The following is a 20,357-nucleotide window of genomic DNA, read 5'->3' as shown; positions in this document are numbered from 1 at the left end:
GGAACTTGTTGGGAACTGGAGTAAAGGTGACTCTTGTTACATTTTAGCAAAGAAACTGGTGGCATTTTGCCCCTGCCCTAGAGATTTGTGGAACTTTGAACTTGAGAGAGATGATTTAGGGTATCTGACCAAAGAAACTTCTAAGCAGCAAAGCATTCAAAAGGTGACTTGGGTGCTGTTAAAAACATTCCATTTTAAAAGGGAAACAGAGCATAAAAGTTTGGAAATTTTGCAGTCTGATGATGCAGTAGAGAAGAAAAACCCATTTTTTGAGGAGAAATTCAAGCCGGATGCAGATTTGCATAAGTAACAAGGAGCCAAATGCTAATCACCAAGACAATGGGGCCCCTCCCATCACAGGCCTGGAGGCCCAGGAGGAAAAAGTGGTTTTGTGGGCTGGGCCCAAGGTCCCCGTGCTGTGTGCAGCCTAGAGACTTGGTGTCCTGTGTCCCAGCTGCTCCAGCTATGGCTTAAAGGGGCCAATGTAGAGCTCAGGCTGTGGGGTGAGCTTCAGAGGGTGCAAGCCCCAAGCCTTTGCATCTTCCACATGGTGTTGAGCCTGCAGGTGCACTGAAGTCAAGAATTGAGGTTTGGGAACCTCCACCTAGATTTCAGAAGATGTATGGAAACGCCTGGATCACCAGGCAAAAGTTTGCTGCACGGATGGGGCCCTCATGGAGAACCTCTGCTAGGGCAGTGCAGAAGGGAAATGTGGGGTTGGAGCCCCCACACAGAGCCCCTACTGGGGCATCACCTAGTGGAGCTATGAGAAGAGGGCCACCATCCTCCAGACCCCAGAATTGTAAATCCACTGACTGCTTGAACCGTGCATCTGGAAAAGTTGCAGACACTCAATGCCAGCCTGTGAAAGCAGCCAGGAGGGAATAAATATGTACCCTGCAAAGTCACAGGGGCAGAGCTGCTCAAGACCATGGGAACCCACATTTTGCATCATGTGACCTGAATATGAGATCTGTAGTCAAAGGAGATCATTCTGGAGCTTTAAAATTGACTGGCCCGCTGGATTTTGAACTTGCATGGGTCCTGTAACCCCTGTGTTTTGGCCAATTTCTCCCATTTGCAACAAGTGTATTTACACAATTCTGGTACCCTCCTTGTATCTAGAAAGTAATTAACTTGCTTTTGATTTTACAGGCTCATAGGTGGAAGGGACTTGCCTTGTCTCAGATGAGACTTTAGACTGTGGACTTTTGGGTTAATACGGGACTGTGGACTTTGGGTTAATGCAGGACTGTGGACTTTTGGGTTAATGCGGGACTGTGGACTTTTGGGTTAATGCGGGACTGTTGCGAAGGCATGATTGGTTTTATAATGTGAGGACATGAGATTTGGAGGGGCCAGGGGCGGTATGATATGGTTTGGCTGTCTCTCCACCCAAATATCAACTTGAATTGTATCTCCCAGAATTCCCATATGTTGTGGAAAGGACCCAGGGGAAGGTAATTGAATCATGGGGGCCAGTCTTTCCCATGCTATTCTCATGATAGTGAATAAGTCTCATGAGAGCTGATGGGTTTATCCAGGTTTCTGCTCTTGCTTCTTCCTCGTTTTCTCTTGCCACCACCATGCAAGAAGTGCCTTTCACCTCCCACCATGATTTTGATGCCTCCCCAGCCATGCAGAACTGTAAGTCCAGTTAAACCACCTTTTCTTCCCAATCTCGGGTGTGTCTTTATCAGCAGCATGAAAACAGACTAATACACGGGGCCGCATAAGGCACAATACAGAGAGATATTTTAAGGTAAGGCAGGCAGGCTAAGCTTTCATTCGATTCAGTGCTTTCAAATGTTCATCACCATCTAATATACCAGGGACAAATTAACAAAATTTTACATAATAATTAAAATCATATGAAGATAAGAATGGTGGAAACAGATTCTGGAAAATCAACTAATAAATCATTAACATATCTCCAGATTCTGTCCAAAAGTATTGAAAAGATTCCTATCAGTCACAGTTGTTAACCACACTGAAATTGTCAGAATCTAAAGAAAGAATGAGGAGGTGAGATGTAAAATTAAAATGAAATAAGAAAAAGAGATGTGAAATGGGGCTGATGTGAACTGAACATAGAGGGTTCATTTTAGAGGCTGCAGTAACTTAAGGCTGATTTACGGGATATTTTTCTCCCTGTATTTTGATGAACATCAATAAGCCTCCTTAACTTAAATTGAATAATATCATTTACTCATAGCTGTCACTCATAAGATTCTGTAGGTACATCTGAATCATCTCTGATTTGAAAAATATTATAGTTTCACTGTTATAATAAGAATAGCTATTACTATCAATCACAATTACCACCATTTTAATTATTCACAATCTTATGTAAGAGGGAAAAGTAATGAGATATTTCACCTTCAGATTCCTAGAAAGAAGTAAGATACTTAGAGGATGACTACCTGGAAATTAGAGTATTAGGTAATATCTGGAAAACCTTGAGTTAGTGGGAGTGAGTTAGGGAAGGAGAAGGACATGGTATTTCTATAGCAAAGGGACGCTCTACATCTTTAGTTATTTGACCTAAAGGAAGTCACTTACCCTCTCAGGGCTTGAGTTTTGTTATCTATAAATAACGGATTGACCTATGACTTGAATGGAGTCCTATCAGCTCTGTCCTGTGGTAAAGTTTGATTCTTTCTCATCTGCCTCAGCTTCAGAGTAGTGAATATTAAGATAAACTTTGTATTAAAGATATTCATCTGCCAATTTGTCAACTTGCAATGCCAATAACATTTTAATACTGGTCTCCATATTGATAAAAAAGTTTTGCCTGTTTTTTCATGGGATGATAAGAGATACATTGCATAATGTGTTTTATTGTCCCCATTATTTTTGTGAAACTGTGGCTTAGAGAAGTTAGGCAACTCACTCCCTGGTCGCTCACCTCATGGAGCCATGAGTTAAAGTCAGATCTATGTGATGCCAAAGCACATGCTCCCATTGTGGCATGTCAGGGGACTAGTATGACATAATTATAGAAAGATGGAAGCTGCATACTCTACACTTGTGAAAATAAGTCTCTACATGAATTTTTAGCTAATGACCTAGAATGTATTCCATGAACCTAAACTGATACCTTCCTGGTCAGGGCTCTTGTCAAAGCGATTAGTCTTTTAAATGCTTCAACTGTCTAGCTTTTTTGAGAGAAGAACTTTCCCTTTTGAAATTGTGTAGCACAATATCAATAGCATGTCTAATTTATTCCTGTTCTGGTTGGTTCCAAAACCTATATTGTGCACTGGGCACGCTGCTGTTGAAATATTTTACATAAAACTGATTCTGTAATAAAAAGCTAGCTACAAGAAAATTTAATTGAATCTTTCTTAAATATTTACTATTCAGAACAGGCACTTCATGAATTGCTAATTATTTTTTCAAGTAGTTTCTAATATTCCCCATATAATGTGCCATGTAATTTGGCTTTGTCAAATGACCGAAAATATAATTCATTAATTCTCTCTGTTTTCATTAGAAAGTCTCTTTGACACAGACTGGAGGAAAACAATAATGGTACTGGAACTGGGAGAGTTGTAGACACTGGATCCTCATTATAAATGTTCCTTGGGGGCTTGGTGGAACTACCTTCCAGTTCCTCACTGATTTGAGTATATCATATACAAATGTACTGCTTTTTTTAAACTTAACAATTCTCCTGTAGTTTCATATGGCACAGTTAAAAGTGAGGGCTTTACAGGCCAGGGATATCTCATTACAGACCTGGCTCAGACATTTACTGCATGACTTTAGACAAGTTATTTAACTTCACTATGCCTCAGTTACATATACAAAATGAGAATAACATTTATAAAAACTACCTCATGGGATTCCTATGAGGATCAAATGACTTAATGCCTATAAAGCATATAGAATAGTATCTGGTATACAATAAGCTCTTAATTAAAGGTATCTTGAATTGTAAATGGCTAGAATCTAAGACTTATTTATTTTGTATCTATACATTACAGCAAATAGTCTCCCCCACTTTTTAATGAGAAACTAATTTTCCTGAAGAACTAGAAAGAGAGTTGATGATGGTAGAAGGTACAGCAAATGAAGTTCCCGAGGGCTGAGAGATGGTGACACTGTTTCTGGCTCTATCTCTCTCGCCACTAAGACTCTTAGCAAATTCAGAGAGGACATAACTAACAATGTTACATCATCTGGAGATCTACAGTGTATTGCTGCCTCTTTTGTAATCTTTTTAGGATCTACAGAAGTGTTATTCCTTTGCAGATTGTTATTTATCCTCAAGGAACATTGTTTACAAAATGGAAAAAAACCCAGTATATTCTCTGGGCTATATTGACGGAATTAAGAGCAGTGTGATGTGACAGTTGATTTTAAGCAGTTCTGCCGGCAGTCTGCCTCAATTCCACTCCACACACTGACCATTCATGTCCTACATATCCTTCATTAAGGTAAATTTCCCAGTACTACAGATAAAATGAGTAATTTAACTTAAAAATCACAGAGATGGACCGCGTGCAATGGGGCTCTAAATGACACAAACGGTCTTTCTGTGAGAAATCATAGCCTGGCCTGTGAAACAGAAGAACATAAGGTCTTTCACCAAAAAAATTAACATCATTGATTGATATTGATTGCAATAACACTAGGGGCTTGGGCCTATATTAGGTATAATAAAACCGGAGAGTGACTAATCAGTTCAAGTCACCAGCCCTGAGCCCTTTCCCTTATGGAGTAGGAAAAAATAAACCCAGAGTGACCTTGATTCTCTTCTACAGCCTAGGGGACTGAGCAGGCAAATGCTCTCCTTGGCATGTCAAGGAGAAAACTCTTCTTTTTTTCTTGACCCAGCCACTCAATGAGGAGAGAATTACTCACCTGGAGTCAATGATCCCTACAGCTGCCAGCAAAGCAGCATTCCTATGAAGCTCTGAAAGCACTACAAAACATTTGCCAGAAGAAGCAGGGAGGAGTAGCAGCTGTTCTGGGACCAGAAGACCACCGCCTCTCCACCCTTTGGCAGCTTCTTAGATAGGCTGATCTGGGATTCTCTGCCACACCACAGCAGGTGGGAGAGTCAGTTTCTTTCTTGTTTCTTAACATGACGTTGTCAGGTGGCAAATCTGTGATGGGGGTAAAGTTGGTTCTGAGTAAGGTTGGCAAATAAAGTACAGAACACGCCCATTTACATTTGAATTTCAAGTAAACTTTTTTTAGTATAACTATATGCTGTTGGGACATACTTACATTAAAAATGTATTTGTTCTTCATCAAAATCAGATTTAACTTGGCATCCTGTATTTTTATTTGCCAAATCTGGCAACCCTAGTTCTAAGGTCTCTTGTATCCTATTTCTCTCTTTCCCCACTTACCAGGCTCTATTCCTTCACCCCTCTATCTGGTCCTCAGGGCCCTGGAATATAAGATTTGAATAAGGAAAACCACAAAATATAGAATTAACCAACAAAGTTTGATTCAGCACAGTGCTACTGCAGGGAATATAAAAGAAACAATGAATATTATCTAGTCCCTGCCCTCATAGCTTTTTTTAGAACGAAAAAATTTGATTGAGGCTAAGTAAAATTGCTCAGGTCCACATCTCATTCTGCATGTTTCAATGCAAATAGAGGGCAAGTGGCATCATTAGAAACTCAAATGGCTTTTGCTTCCATATAAACCTAGAGACACATCCTCAGGCACTAAATCTCTGTTACTGTAACTCAATTCACAATACAATTCACCAATTGTAATTTTCTACCAAGTGCATAATGATATATAAAATGCAAGTAAATGGCAAGATGATTCACAACACCAACAGAACTCAAAAGATATGAGCACTTACAATGGAGCTGGGAGCACATTACTATATACACCAGCTGCTGAGAGGCAGATACTTTGCCTATTTAAAAATTATAAATTCTCCTGTTTTGTGGAGTGAGGAAGGCTTTACAGCTCAGCCTCAATGGAATTATGAAAATAGCTACTTTGCTATTTATTTCTTTAAACAAATTATCTTGTATACATTAACCAGCCATATGGATTTCTGTAAACCCTCTCCTGATGCAACTCACCTATCACTCATACCACTGCCAGATTCATAAAAGGAGAGGAAATGGGGGAAGGTTTATCTGGAACATTCTGGCCTCATTCCTAGGTATCCCATCTGAAGGGCCTCAGAGAGGTAGGTTGACAGTGAGTTATACTTCACTAATCTCCCTCCCTTGAATCCAGACATTCAGATCTGCCTGAGAAGTCCCGAAAAGCATTTGGATGTAATGTAAAAGATTCATTTTCCATTTTAGTAAGGCTATGTGTTCCAGATTCCAACAAACATTTTGGTAATTTTCATCAAATAACCAACTAATTCTGTCTGTATATTTTGGGGTGGGGGCAGTAGTGGTGGTGGTGAAGAAATCAGTCAAACCAATTTTCACATTGCACTGGCTGGGATATACACAGACTCTGCTCCCTACCAGTATCATCTCTCTACTTCACACTTCTTTTAAATTAGTGGGCACCTTCCTACTCATGTATGTTCCTCCTTGCTCTTAGTGCAGTAGAGGGGAATATACCACTAACTCTTATAGAGTATAATATGTTGTTAAGTATGAAAGGGCATAAATCAAGCATATACATATGGTGACCAACTGTTCAGACTGGCAGTGGTTTCCTAGGACATGGGACTGAAAAAGCACCCACACACACAGACACACACACACACACACACACACACACACACACACACAGAGTGCAGGACCTGCAAAATAAACATTACTAAAGCTTTTAGAGTTTAACATTTCAAGCCATTTAATTTTTTTTTGAAATCTACTAAAATGTAAGGTAGTTAAAAAAAACCATTACAGCAACTGGGAATTATAGGTAGAAGGCCACAAGAAGCAAGGGCATTTGTAGGCTCTTATTTATATGTGTTTTTCTTTCTAACAGCTGCCAATCCTCCAAGTCAGGAAATATTTACACATGTTCTAGACATCTTCCTGATGGTATGAGACTCTCTTGAAGCCATCCTTATACTTGGCCATGCCAATAACACTACAGCAAACTACAGTACCCAGAGAAAAAATATACTCTTTCAAGCTTCCTAAATGACTCATTCAGCAGAAAGTAATAAAAAAGTAAGGCTAATATTTCCATCCTTTGGAAATATTTATCTCTACACAGTGCCACCTTTTTATAGTCAGAATAGAAAGTTACTTAGGTGGTATAATTTTGAAAGGCCAACCTGTCTCCAGCATTGGCTTAACAGGGTGTCATTACTCAGTCCTTTCCATCAAGGCACATCTGCAGAGAGCCCTGTAAAAATAGTCATTCAGGAGGGGGGATCACTTTTGCACATACCTTTTTAGTTCCAGAAGAAATTGTGTCAAGTACCCATATGTATAAGGTATTGTGCTAGTCCCAAAGAGATTACAAAGGTGATTAAGATAGATTTTTTGGACACAGCCAATGTTTCTCATAACATCTACTTGTAGAATGATAATACCACTAATAAAAGGAGTATATGAGTGTGGGCAACAGAAAATACACAAAACAGTCTGCATTGAAATTTCTGCTTGCCATTTATCCCTTATGCCCTGCTGCCTAATACATACAATGCACTTTACTAGGTATTCTAAGAGTAGATTTGAAATGAAACAGTCCAGGTTCCTGCCCTTAAAGAAATTCATGAACTAAAGACTAACGAATTCTTAGGCATCCACCCCAAGCTTTGTAACTGGTTTTCTACTGTCATTGCAACACTTTGTTTTGTGGAAAGGTGGGAGGAATTCAGCTGCTTGCAAAATTCTTGTAGAGGTTAACCACCAGGAAAGTCTTAAAGCTGTAATTTCTGTTCAAACCTGCATGCTCATCTGATGAGAACAATATAAGAACAATTTTACTTAAATAGCACACCTTGTATTTACCTCCTCACCTGCAAACCCCTACTGTTTCCATACACCTGCTTAACTCTCTGCCTCTGCCACCCTCTAACCTTCCAAGCTATAGCCACTTAGACCTACATGTAATTTATTCAGCCCAGACTCTGGGATCTCTGTTCTCAGGCAGGGAACAAATGAGGGTCCCCCTAAGTTTAACATATTTTAATATTCACTAATGTTTTCAGAAATACATTCATTAGAAAATACACAAATTGTTTTTTAATGTGTTGATTTTTAAAATTTCTACCAATCAGAAACCAATCATCTACAAGGGAAGCACTAACTTTCAATGATCTTTTGTTGTTTCCCTCTTTTCCAGGGCTCCCAGTAGAAGCAATAAAACAGGAAAAACACCCTTGCCTCAGAGATAGGCCCCTGCCCACAAGAAGAGAGTGAAGAGGTTGACAGTAAGTACTTCTCTACCTTCTCATGGCTTCCAGGAGTCTGAGTAGAAATTTAGTCCTGAGCTTTGAGTATCCTGTAAAGACTATCTGCTTGTCCACATCCATTTCTGAAATCTATTACATTCCAGAAAAAGACCCTAAGACTAGACTGTCTTAGTGCCCATCATGAAGGAAACAAATATGTTGGAGGGACACATCACTAATGATCTTCATTACCGACCTCAGCTCATCAGTTTCTTGTAAATTTTTGCACTTGGGCAGATTGTTTTTTCAATTGGCTAATCTAATTGAATGTTTTTTGACTTTGGTTTATATCTGTTGAGCTGAATATACTATATTATGATTAAGATACAGACCTGGGGCCAAGCAAATTTTGGTTTAAATCCTGATTTTGCAAGGCAATATCTTAGCTTTGTGAACCTATTCAGTAACTCAGGTTCTTGAATCCTGTTTCCTCGTTTGTGAGATGGTAGGATGATGAAAACAATGGTAGCTACCTCATAATGCTCTTATGAGCTGTAAGCACTCAGTAAATGTTATCCATTTTTAGAACATTGAGGTCACTATCTCTAAAGTGACTAATATTTAAATCTTCATCTTTTTCTCACCCAGTTCAAACACTCAATAATTTTATTTATTTTATTTTTTTTTCTCAGAGTCAAGAAAAGCTGTCTTTCTCTGAAGACTCTTAGACTTCTCCTTTTAGATCATGGTGGTATTTTTGTTTTGTTTTGTTTTCTCTTCAGAGTTAATGATTTATACAAAATGTTACTGGCAGTGCTTAGAATATAATCAATCTTCTTTCCCTCAGGGGACCCTGAACGATCTAACCTTCTTTCCCTAGTCATAAAGGGACTCTGCCTAAGAAGGACAAACCCAAAAGGAGCTTTCTTAGTTTTCTAACACAAATTACACATAAACTACCATCATATCATAATTTCTCCAATTGAAATGACACAAAATTCACACTTCATTTTCCCTCTCTTTATGCTCTGGTAGAGGAGGAATTTATTACAACCTGGGTGTAGGTGAGCAGGAAAAAATAAAACTGCACTATAAAGATCTGTTTATGTCTTTTTATATTCTTTGATATTTTAATTTAGTCTTACTGATAAGTTTCTTTTTAGGAGCCTGCCTTCAGAGTAGCCTCAGCACCATAAAATTGTGAAGAGCTTCCATTTTTCTTTTGACACCCTCAGAGAGCTACAGCAGCACATTAATCTCCAAGTGCGATTTTGGCACCACCCACACAACTACCTTAGACACAGATGCACAAGTATGGTAGAATTTTGGAAGTCCTAAAATCAAGTTAGGACTATTCTTATTTCAAGAGTAACAACTGTTGAAGTGCTATTTTCCAAAGAGTGTTTCATGAAATGTGATGAGGACCTAGTTAACCAGTTTTTAGTGGTCAACTACTAGACGATAAACTAAAGCAAGAACTCTTAATACTTCAACCACCTTAACAGAATTTACTCTGAAAATCTGACCATAATTATATAACTCTCTCTATATATATATAGATAGATATATATACACACACACACATACATACATACGTATATATGCAAAAGCAAAATAAAACAAAATTTGCTTTTTGATACATTAAAGAGTACATTATTACTTCTAACACTGCCCAGCCCACCCTCATCACTCTATAAAGTGGTTTATAAAATATTGTACAGATAAATTTTCCTAGGACTAATATATTAAAAATAGTATTAAATATATAAGCTTAGCAGCACTTAGGCAATTTTGTATGCCTATTTTTAAGTAACTGCACTGTTTCCCCATGGAGATTTATACTTACATTTCATAAAGATTTTCACAATTGGGATGTTTTTATCTGGTAAAGCCACCATGCTATAAGGAATTTATTAGTTTTGGCTTTTGTTTAGAAATGTGTATTTGTCTCCAAATATTTAAATTTATTTTTCCTGCTCCTGGAACAACTTTATAACAATCAACTGGATTAAGCATCTGCAGAAATGACATAATATATTTTGTGTTACCCCAATACACCAAATACATAATTTGAATTACTTCCCTATATATAACTGTGAACATATTAAGCAGATTAGAGTAGTTGTGAAAAATAATTATGACCTCTTGGGAGCAAAAATCCCATGACATTTACTTTCCCCTTTCATACCTGTCAGCTACCAACTGCTTCATCCTCCCTCAAGATTTATTGGGAAACAAAAGAAAATTTTGGTATAACATATTAAGAAAAAGTCAAGCCTGCAACTCAGAGGCCTGGATTCTATTCCACAGTTGGAGAGTTGTCACGGCCAAGATAGAAATATTCCATTTTTCTCCAAGGCCTGTAAGCCTCAGCAATTTCCACTAATTTGGTCCCCTGAGTCTCAATTTATTTAGCCTATGCTGTTTTTTTCACCCCCATTGCAAATATTCAACCTGTTTTCTTATTGAGGAGAAACTTGTTCTTGGAGTTTCATTCTTTAGAAGCTTCATGAGACTTTCTACATCCAGGAACAAAAACAAAAAAAACTATGTCCCAATTTCCTTTTTTCATTTTTTCCAATCTCTCTCATTCCTTTCCATTACCCATCACTCCCTCTTCAAATAAAGTGGCCACGGTCATACAGAAAATACTTCCTTCCTTATCTCTACTAAAACTAACTTAATAAAAATGACCGCTCCTAAAAAATGTATTCTGATCATTCTAACTAGCACCTAGTATGTAACATGGTACTTGGGACATAGTGTGCATTCAATAAATGTATTTTTTAAATTTTTATTACAGAATGATTTACTCATTCAAAACAATGTTATTTAATAAGTAAATTTAATGTTTTCTATGCTAGAGCAGCTTGAGAGTTCCTTAAGAAAGACCAATCCCTACCTTTGAGGCACATTATCACAATGTCACAGGATGAAGGTGGAACCAAGACATAGCTCTGGACTTGTGGCACTGTACTATGAAGACACAATAGCCTAGTATGCCTGTGGCCTCAATTCAGCTTCAGCTTCAGCTCCTGCTTCAGAAACTTGCAATGTATAATGAAATGCATAGTGCTATGTGCTTTAAGGGTGCTCAAGCATTATTATTTGTTGGCTGACTTAATTAAGCTATATTTGCAAAATGGCAAGGATGTGAGGAAACTTTCCTACCTAAAAATAAAGCATTCACAGTGGTAGACATTTGGTAGGCAAATAAACAGTATAATTTCAGCCTGAAAGGAAAAATACTCAAACCCCCATCCAATAGGCCTAGTGGCTAGGCAACCCAAATGTCAGCACTGTGTTTCTGAAATGTAATTTAAAATATCATAAGTTGTATGTCATCAACTTTGAGGACAATATTCCTTTCCTTCCTTTCCATTCCCATTCCCTGCACCAACTTCAAATCCAGAAAATATAACTAATAAACATAAATCTCACCTGTCTGGTGAGGTTTGCAAGTAAAAGCAATGTGTCAGGCGGTGATTTATAAAACCAAATTTAAGGGTGATGCATTGTTTTGAAACGAAATTTCCATATTTAATGGTATACTTTCAGAGTGCAAACAACTCAGGAATTTGCTCCTGACTGTGACCTTCATATACCTCACTTAATCTACTGACCACCAAGAGACAGATGACTCCTGTGATCTCTTTCAAGGATGGATGCTTACGTATGGCCATGGTCTGTTTTTAGGTGTTAGAACAATAAGAAACTTGGGGTGGTCCCTTTCTTCCACCAGCATTTAACTGAGTTTCAACTAGGCATCAGGATACATGGCAATTAGGCTCTATGCCCAACTGTAGAAGTTTACTCTATTTCAGGTGAATTTTTCCTTTGCTTGAAATGGTTGCCTTGAATCCTTTCCCATTCCTTTTTCTGTCCTCACCACCTGCAAATGGTAACGTAGGAGTAGGTGATTGATATTAGGAGTGTAGTCAAGACCTCATGAAGGGCCAAGGCAAACTCATTCATTCTGGATATCCAATTCATTGTCTCACCTCACTAGTATTACGCTTAACAAAATGGTGTTAGATAACATATAACATATAATGAAGCATTCCTACCTTCCCAATATAGCAGCTACCCAGTTTTACATTCACATTGAGTGTCTTATTAGTTACTGAGCTAAAAATCAGGTCTCACTATCAGGTGGTGAAACAGAAGAAAGAATAGAAAAACACGTTAAAAATAATTTTATTTGGTAAAAAGTGAAACTACTCCAGCTAATAGCCAATAATCAACTTCTACTGTGTAAGGTGGAGAAGCAACAACAGGATTACTATAATTGTGCTGATGACAGTAAGAATAAGAATAGGTTACATTTTACTGAGTGCCAGGCACTGTGCTAGGTGCAATATCTCAGAGCCAGAAGAAAGCCTGGAGATTATTGAGTCTAATACATTTGTTTTATTGTTGAAGAAATGGGCCCAGAAAGTCAAGAGACACGTTTACTGTCAGTTACTGGGAGAGTCAGGTTGCCACCTCCAACTTTGCCACCCTAGAGGTCTTGGTCTCTTTCTTAATACTATGGTCTTTCTGTGTCTATTGCTCTTGGGGAAATTACTTTTTTTTAATAGTACCATTAAAAATGAGTTCCAACCTATTTTCTTTTTTCCAATATGGCCTCACATGGTCAAATACTAAACATTCCTCCAATTAAAATGACGACCCATAAACTATGAGACTAGCAGTTAAAGGTGAGGAGAAAACTATGTTCTCTAACTCTACTGGGGCAAAAAAAGGGAAGACCAGTACTTTCTCTCCTAAAAAGAGAGAAAAATAGAACCCACAATTTCAAGTGAGGTTTGAACTGGCAGGGGGTGGGAGAGGGTGAGAGGATAGGCATCTAATTAGAGGAAAAAGAAGGAAAGGAAGAGGATTACAATAGTAGTGTGAAACTCAGCCTTCATTTCAATGTGCACAGACTTCAGCAGACAGCTGGAAACCTGCCAGGGAACGAGGCCTTGGAAACAAGCTGGAAGACATTGGAGAGACTTTAACCAAAACAAACTCCAGCAGGGGATGTGGTTGGCAGCACTGAAAAAGCAAAGGACTCTATGAGTCACTCTGACATTAATTTTGAATGGTATCATGCTTCTATTTTGCAGTACAGGTTATTTATGCAACATTTGGTACTGTCTAATACACACATATATATAAAATATGTAAAATATACACACAGATATATATGTTCTGTACTTAAATATTATATTACAGACATTAGAAAAGAAAAAATCCAATATCTCACTATTTTAATCGTTAATTCACCATTTTTTATCTGCATATTTTAACATAGCTGTAATCGGGGCGCAAATATAATAAGGAATATTTTACTTAAGATCTTAAGCATAGTTCTATGCTGCTAGATAACTTCATAAATATTGCTTTATAGGACAATGATATATTAACTGGTTAAAAAGTAATTTATTTCCATCTTTTTAAACTGTTGTAATTGAACTTTTAAAAAATAATAGCAACAATATTGATGGCAATAACTGCCGTTTAACAGGTATTTACCATATTCCAAATATTATAAATGTGTATATATATGTATATTGTTTTGATATTTTATAGCACCTCCCAAGGTAGGTATTATTAGTCCCATTTTATAAATAAGGAAACTTAAACTTAGGTTAAGTGACTTGCTCAAGGTTATAGCTAGTTAATGGCTAAGTAAGCACTGAAAAGCATGCCCTTTTTTCGCCACAATATGCTACTTTTCTTCTGCAATGTATATCTACATGTTTTTCTATGTCTGGGATGCTTATCATATATTTCCAAAAGAATTATTGGTGTAAAGAGGATAAACATTTTTAAAGTGTTTATTTACATACTCCCAGATTGTTTTCCATGAGGGTATTGTCAGTGGATAGCACCACCATCCCAAATATTTTTATAGTAATTAGAGGTAGAAAAAAAGAGGTAAAGTCAATGAGTGACAGACGGAAATCATTCTGGTGTAAATAAAGTTTCTGTAAGCATCTATCTTCTGTAACAAAGAAGTTTGTACTTGGAAGATCTGATGTTAGAAATTGTTCTCTATCTCTGGATCTGAGTAGGTACACAGAAAGTTCTTAGGATTTATAAATGTGTACAGGAGGATCTAGCATATGGTAGATTCTTCATGAAGAGTCAGTTAAAAGGAATTAACATGGACTTTTTGCTTTTGATGAAGAAGTGAAAGTTGGAAAGTGTGCCACATCCACCCTAACAACAAGAATAAGCTGAATAATCTAGGTAATCATAACTTTTCTTCAATCTAGAGAGAAGTCTCAAGGAAACCAACTAGCCTGAGGTCTGGAGAAAGACAAGCACCTGCAAAAAAAGATGGGACATGAGCACTAGCTCACCTGTGGCTGTAGAGGGAAGACAAGGTCACAACAGAAGCAGGTATAAAGAATTCAACTAAATTTTTCTTTGTTTTTTAATTTTTGTGGGCACATAATAGGTGTATATATTTATGAGGTGCATGAGATATTTTGGTTACAAGCATGCAAATTTTTAGTGAATTACTAAAGAGCAAATGTGGGTTAGCATGAGAGTATAGAACCCTTGGAAGCCATGGACACAGGATAAATTTATACAAACATGCAGGTTTATGGTACAGATCTGATGGAGATGAGAAGCCACTGCAGTGGGAAAGGTAGGAAACCAGGTCCAGTTCCTTTCCCTTTCACGAATAAAAGTCTTAAGCCCTAGGGGAAAGGCAGCAAAGTGTATTCTCCCCAGGGTAAAGATGAAGACCTACTACAGCTGGGGAAAGGTAAAAAAAAAAAAAAGTCCTCCAGTTCTGGGGGAAGGGCAAGAATTAGTTGTGGGCCCAAACACTTAGAAGTATCCTACCACTAGAAGAGGGAAAGGATAACTAAGAAAGTCTCACTCCTGTGACACAGAGGCCCAGGATCTTACAAGACTGAGGTCGAAGCAGAAAAACAGCATTTCTACCTGCCCACAGCACTAGGCCAATGAGCACTTAAGAAGAAGCAATAGCAGTATACCATTAGGGGAGGGCAACAGCATGCAGCGAGAACCTCTTTGAAGCACAGATACACAGGGAAGATGGAAAGTTGAGAAAAGAACAGGGATATTAAGAAAAACTCTCCAGAAGACCAACCCCCACATATGCACAAGGTATTAGAGGAATCTGAAACTGGTAGTGAACTGAGAGTAAATATATCAACAACATAATTCAAATGTAGTTTATCTTCTTATTAGATTGAGTGAATGCCCATATAAACAACCTAGCTGAAAAAGTGTGCCCATGTCAAGAAATAAATACTATTTACTTTAATTTCTACTGTTCTACATACTATGTCATTTAAACAAAAATTGTGAAATAAAGCAAAATAAAAAACATTCTCAAGAGACAAAGCAATCAACATAACCAGCCTCAGAGATGACTTAGATGTTGAATCCATCAGACAGAGAATTTAACATAACTATGATTAATGCATGAAATGCTTTAGTGAAAAATATGAAAAACATGAATAGACAAATAGGGGATTTCAGTACACATGTTAACTATTAAAGAGTCAGGTAGAAAAGCTAGAAATGAAAAACAGTAATATAGTTGAAGAATGTCCTTGACAGTCTCATAAGTAGACTTGAAACAGCTGAGAAAGGAATCAGTGAAAGTGAAGATAGAAAAACAAATTGATCAAAACTGAAACGCAAAGAGAAAAAAAAGAATGAAACACACACAAACACACTCCAAAACAGAGCATTTAAGAACTGAGGGATAATATCAAAAGGCCTAACACATATGAAATTGGATTTCCAAAAGAAGAAGAAAGCAAATAGAGTAGAAAAAATATTTGAAAAGATAAAGGCCAAAAATTTCTCCCAAATAATGGAATATGTCAAACCACATGTCCAGGAAGCTAAGAGAACCCCAAAGATCTCTAACCATTATCTCAGATAAATATCCTTTCAACACACACACACACACACACACACACACCTCCAGACATTTCATATTTAAACGGCTGAAAAACAAAGACAAAGAGAAAAATCTTAAAGGAAGCCAGAGACAAAATATAAAGGAGCAAAGGTAAGAATTACAGCAGACTTCAGAAACTATGCAAGTCTGAAGACAAATTGGCATGTTTAAACTGCTGAGAGAAAGAAAAAAATAATAACTCTCAATCCACAATTTTATACACAGTGTGAATATCTTTCAAAAATGAAGGAGAAATTAAGACTTTTCACACAAAAGCAGATAATTCATTATCCAGAAACCTTGGACTATAAGAAATATTAGAGGAAGTTTTTCAGGCTTAAGTTCTACATCCCAGAGAGAAAGTTGGATCTACCCAAAGAAATGAAGATTCCAGAAATGGTTAAAATGAAGATAAACATAAAAGACTCTTTCTGACTTTTAATTGCTGTAAAAGATAATTGATTAGCTAAATTTTAAAAACAGTAGTAGTGAAAACAGGGAAAAGAGTAAGTATAGGGAAAGTACAGTAGTTTTGTGGGTTTGTAGCATATGTAAAAGCAAAATGCCTGACAGCCATAACCCTAGTACACCAGTTGGGAAACCACACAGTGAAGAGGTAGAATACTCCTTGAATCTAGACAGTGATTAGTTTAAGATGTACATTGAAAATCTTGATTGTGGTGGCAGTTATATGACTGTATGCATTTGTCCAAACTCATAAAGTTGTACACTTAAAAGAGTTAATTTTACCAAATATATATTATATCCCAATAAACTCTGAGTTTTAAAAAAGGATATTCACATGCATAACTTACCTTTTTACCCTCTTACTTTTCTTCTTTTGGTGCCATCACAGTTCATTATCACATGAATGATAATGAGTAGCTATCTTTCTGTGTTGTCTAATTTTAACCTTGCTTCTTACTTTATATGACTCTGAGCTTTTATTTCTCACATCTGGTGCCTCTATACATTTGAATCAGAACAAGTATACACACACACTTACACACACACCCTAAGGAACTAAAATGTGCATAGAGCCACGGAGACTGTAAATGTACCATAAATATTCTGTCTATGTATAAGATGTAGGTATCTATGTATAAGGTGGCAAAACTGACCTAGATCACACAAATATTAAATAATCATTCAGTACAGGATGCAATTGAGGTAGCATAAGCAATATATTTCAGTCTATATCATATCACCCTCTATAGCTTATTGGTTCTGTTAATAGATATGATCAAAATGGTTTGAAAAGATTTGGTCATGAATACTAGCATGCCCTCTGTTCCCTATATTCACCAAGGTTCTTTCTGTTTTTAAGACCTGTCCACATGCTATTTCTACTACTCAGTTTCTATGCTATGGGTGCTTTATTTAGTTTATTATTTTATTATTTTTATTTTTTAAGCGCTAAGGTCTTGCTCTGTCACCCAGACTGGAGGGCAGTGGTGTAAACATAATCCACTGCAGTCTCAAGCACCTGGGCTCAAGTGATCCTTCTGCCTTAGACTCCTGAGTAGCTAAGACTACAGGCGCACACCCACTGCACCTGGCTAACTTTTTCTTTTTAATTTTTTTGTAGAGATAGGGTCTTGTTTTGTTGCCTAGGATCATCTCAACTCTGGCTTCAAGCAATCCTCCTGCCTTCATCTCTCAAAGTATTGGGATTACAGGAGTGAGCCACAGCAGCAGGCCCTATAGGAGCTGTTGTGCAAAGTTTAAAAAGCATCCTCCATTCCTACCTGGGCAGATGAATAAGAAAAGAAGCCCCTCTGGGTAGACGTAGTCCCAAAGTTGCAAGACTTGGCAAGAAAAAAGGCACCCTTTTCTGAACTAGAAAGAAGCCCCTTCCTCTGGGCTTATACCAGGACACCTCTACACAACCTATATGTAGAGGACCTGTGATTAGTCTGCTGTAAGGATCAGCCTAAGGACAGTAATCCGGTTTTTGAGCAACAGGCCTGGGGAAAAAGAGCACTGCAATTATATAGAACATTATACAAGATTGAGAAAATGTTAATTCCCCATATTAGAGAGTAGAAAGGTACCTGATCAGTGTGATACGGCTACAAAAGCACCCCATCCCCAAACACTGTCCATACCTCCACCTAGAATATATTAACATCATCCTCCACAACCACACCTTTTCTTGGTTACCTCATATTTATCCTCCTGATATCAGTTTAATGGTCATCTTCCCTTTCCAGGGAGTGGGAGATCAACACTGACCTTTCAATCTAAATTAAGCCCCCTTGCTTTATGCTTTTATATCACTAAGAATTTCCTTACAGATCTTATATTACAGTTGCAATTACAATCATCCCTCAGTATCTGTGGGGGACTGGTTTCAGGGCCTCCCGTGAACACCAAAATCAGGGCATGCTCAAGTCCCTGATACATAATGGCATAGTAATTTTTTTGCATATAACTTATACATATCCTCCACTATAATTTAAGTGATGACTAGATTACTTATAACATTTAATTCAATGTAAATGCTATATAAATAGTTGTTACACTTTATTGGTTAGGGAATAATGACAGGAACAAAAGTCTGTACATTATGCATTTTTTAAATTTTTGATACAATGTTGGTTGAATCCATGGATGTGGAACCCACAGATACAGAAGTATACAGTTATTTGTGTGTTTACTTATGTAATGCATGGCTCCCCCAACAACCCCCACACATATAACATATACATACTTACATATATTTCTCAACCATAAGCCCCAAAAGAGAAGGGACCTTATCTGCTTTGTTCATCATTTTATTCCCAGAGACTATCACAGCATCTGCACATACTTAGTGTTTAATAAGTAATCACTAAATAAATTCAGATTTTTTCTTGTTAGATTCTTTAGCAAATTTTATCACACATGTGCACACTCAAGTACACAGTATGAAATAGAATGTTATGAAAACATTCCTTTTAATAACATTCAGTTTTCAGTTGAATGTGAGTAATTAGAATGGTATGGATGTATACTATAAGACAAGTGATATCTTATTTGGGTATATCTTATTTGAATTACTTCAATTTTCCATTGGTGACTTTATTTTCTGCTTATTTTTAGATGTTATGTTTGGTTGGTTGGTACACTATAGATTAGCCAATCCATTACTTTTGTGATAATAAACAGTAATTCTTACAGGTGTCACTGGGCTATCTAATTTGATTTATCTCTCAAAGTGAAATGCCATATTTTGGCATTATGTGACTTGCAGTGTCTAACTCACAATCTTTGTTGTCATTAGAAAATGAAGAATGAATAAATAATGTAAGTCAACTTACCAAATAGATTCTGCCATAAGTACCAAGGCCAATGGTTTTATCTAGTGAGAATATTCCAGTTGGATCCTGCAAAAAAGTAAAACAAAAATTGTTAATCTTCTTAGGAAATTAGGCGAGCATTCAACTATCTTTTTTTAAATATATACTTTAAGTTCTAGGGTACATGTGCACAACGTGCAGGTTTGTTACATATGTATACATGTGCCATGTTGGTGTGCTGCACCCATTAACTCGTCATTTACATGAGGTATATCTCCTAATGTTATCCCTCCCCGCTCCCCCAACCCCACAACAGGGCCCGGTGTGTGATGTTCCCCTTCCCGTGTCCAAGTGTTCTCATTGTTCAATTCCCACCTATGAGTGAAAACATGCGGCATTTGGCTTTTTGTCCTTGCAATAGTTTGCTGAGAATGATGGTTTCCAGCTTCATCCATGTCCCTACAAAGGACATGAACTCATCCTTTTTAATGGCTGCATTCAACTATCTTAAGTGGTATTTCCAATCTGCCTTGTTCTGTTAAAATTTACATGGGAAGAACCTAAATGTCATTTACCAAAAGAATAGACATGTCACAATCTCCTTGAACTGACTATATTCATTTATAAAAAAGAATAAGCAGTATGGACATTAAGTAGTCATGTAATTATTTATCATAAAACTGTAAAATGCACACAATTATGTAAGGCTGAGGCATATTAATGATGTAATTAGAAAGATAAAATAGAAATAAGTTCATTTATTTGCAATAGAAGTACTCTTTTAATATTCTTTTTTTTTTTTTTTTTGAGACGGAGTTTCCCTCTTGTTGCCCAGGCT

General features: G+C 37.2%; 1 protein-coding gene across 1 annotated transcript in view; it reads right to left on the bottom strand.

The window, feature by feature from the left end:
- Positions 1–20,357, bottom strand: part of NRK (Nik related kinase) — a 139,978-nt gene that overhangs the window by 111,455 nt on the left and 8,166 nt on the right. Inside the window, exon 2 of the mRNA XM_032756236.2 lies at positions 19,541–19,606. Within this exon, the coding sequence (XP_032612127.1) occupies positions 19,541–19,606 (66 nt within the window). The remainder of the gene's footprint in view (positions 1–19,540; positions 19,607–20,357) is intronic.

This window comes from Hylobates moloch, unplaced genomic scaffold (assembly GCF_009828535.3).
Source record: "Hylobates moloch isolate HMO894 unplaced genomic scaffold, HMol_V3 SCAFFOLD_7, whole genome shotgun sequence".
In the NCBI taxonomy this organism is placed as follows: domain Eukaryota; kingdom Metazoa; phylum Chordata; class Mammalia; order Primates; family Hylobatidae; genus Hylobates; species Hylobates moloch.
The sequence above is the reverse complement of the archived record's forward strand: the minus strand, read 5'-3'. Positions and strand labels throughout refer to the sequence as shown.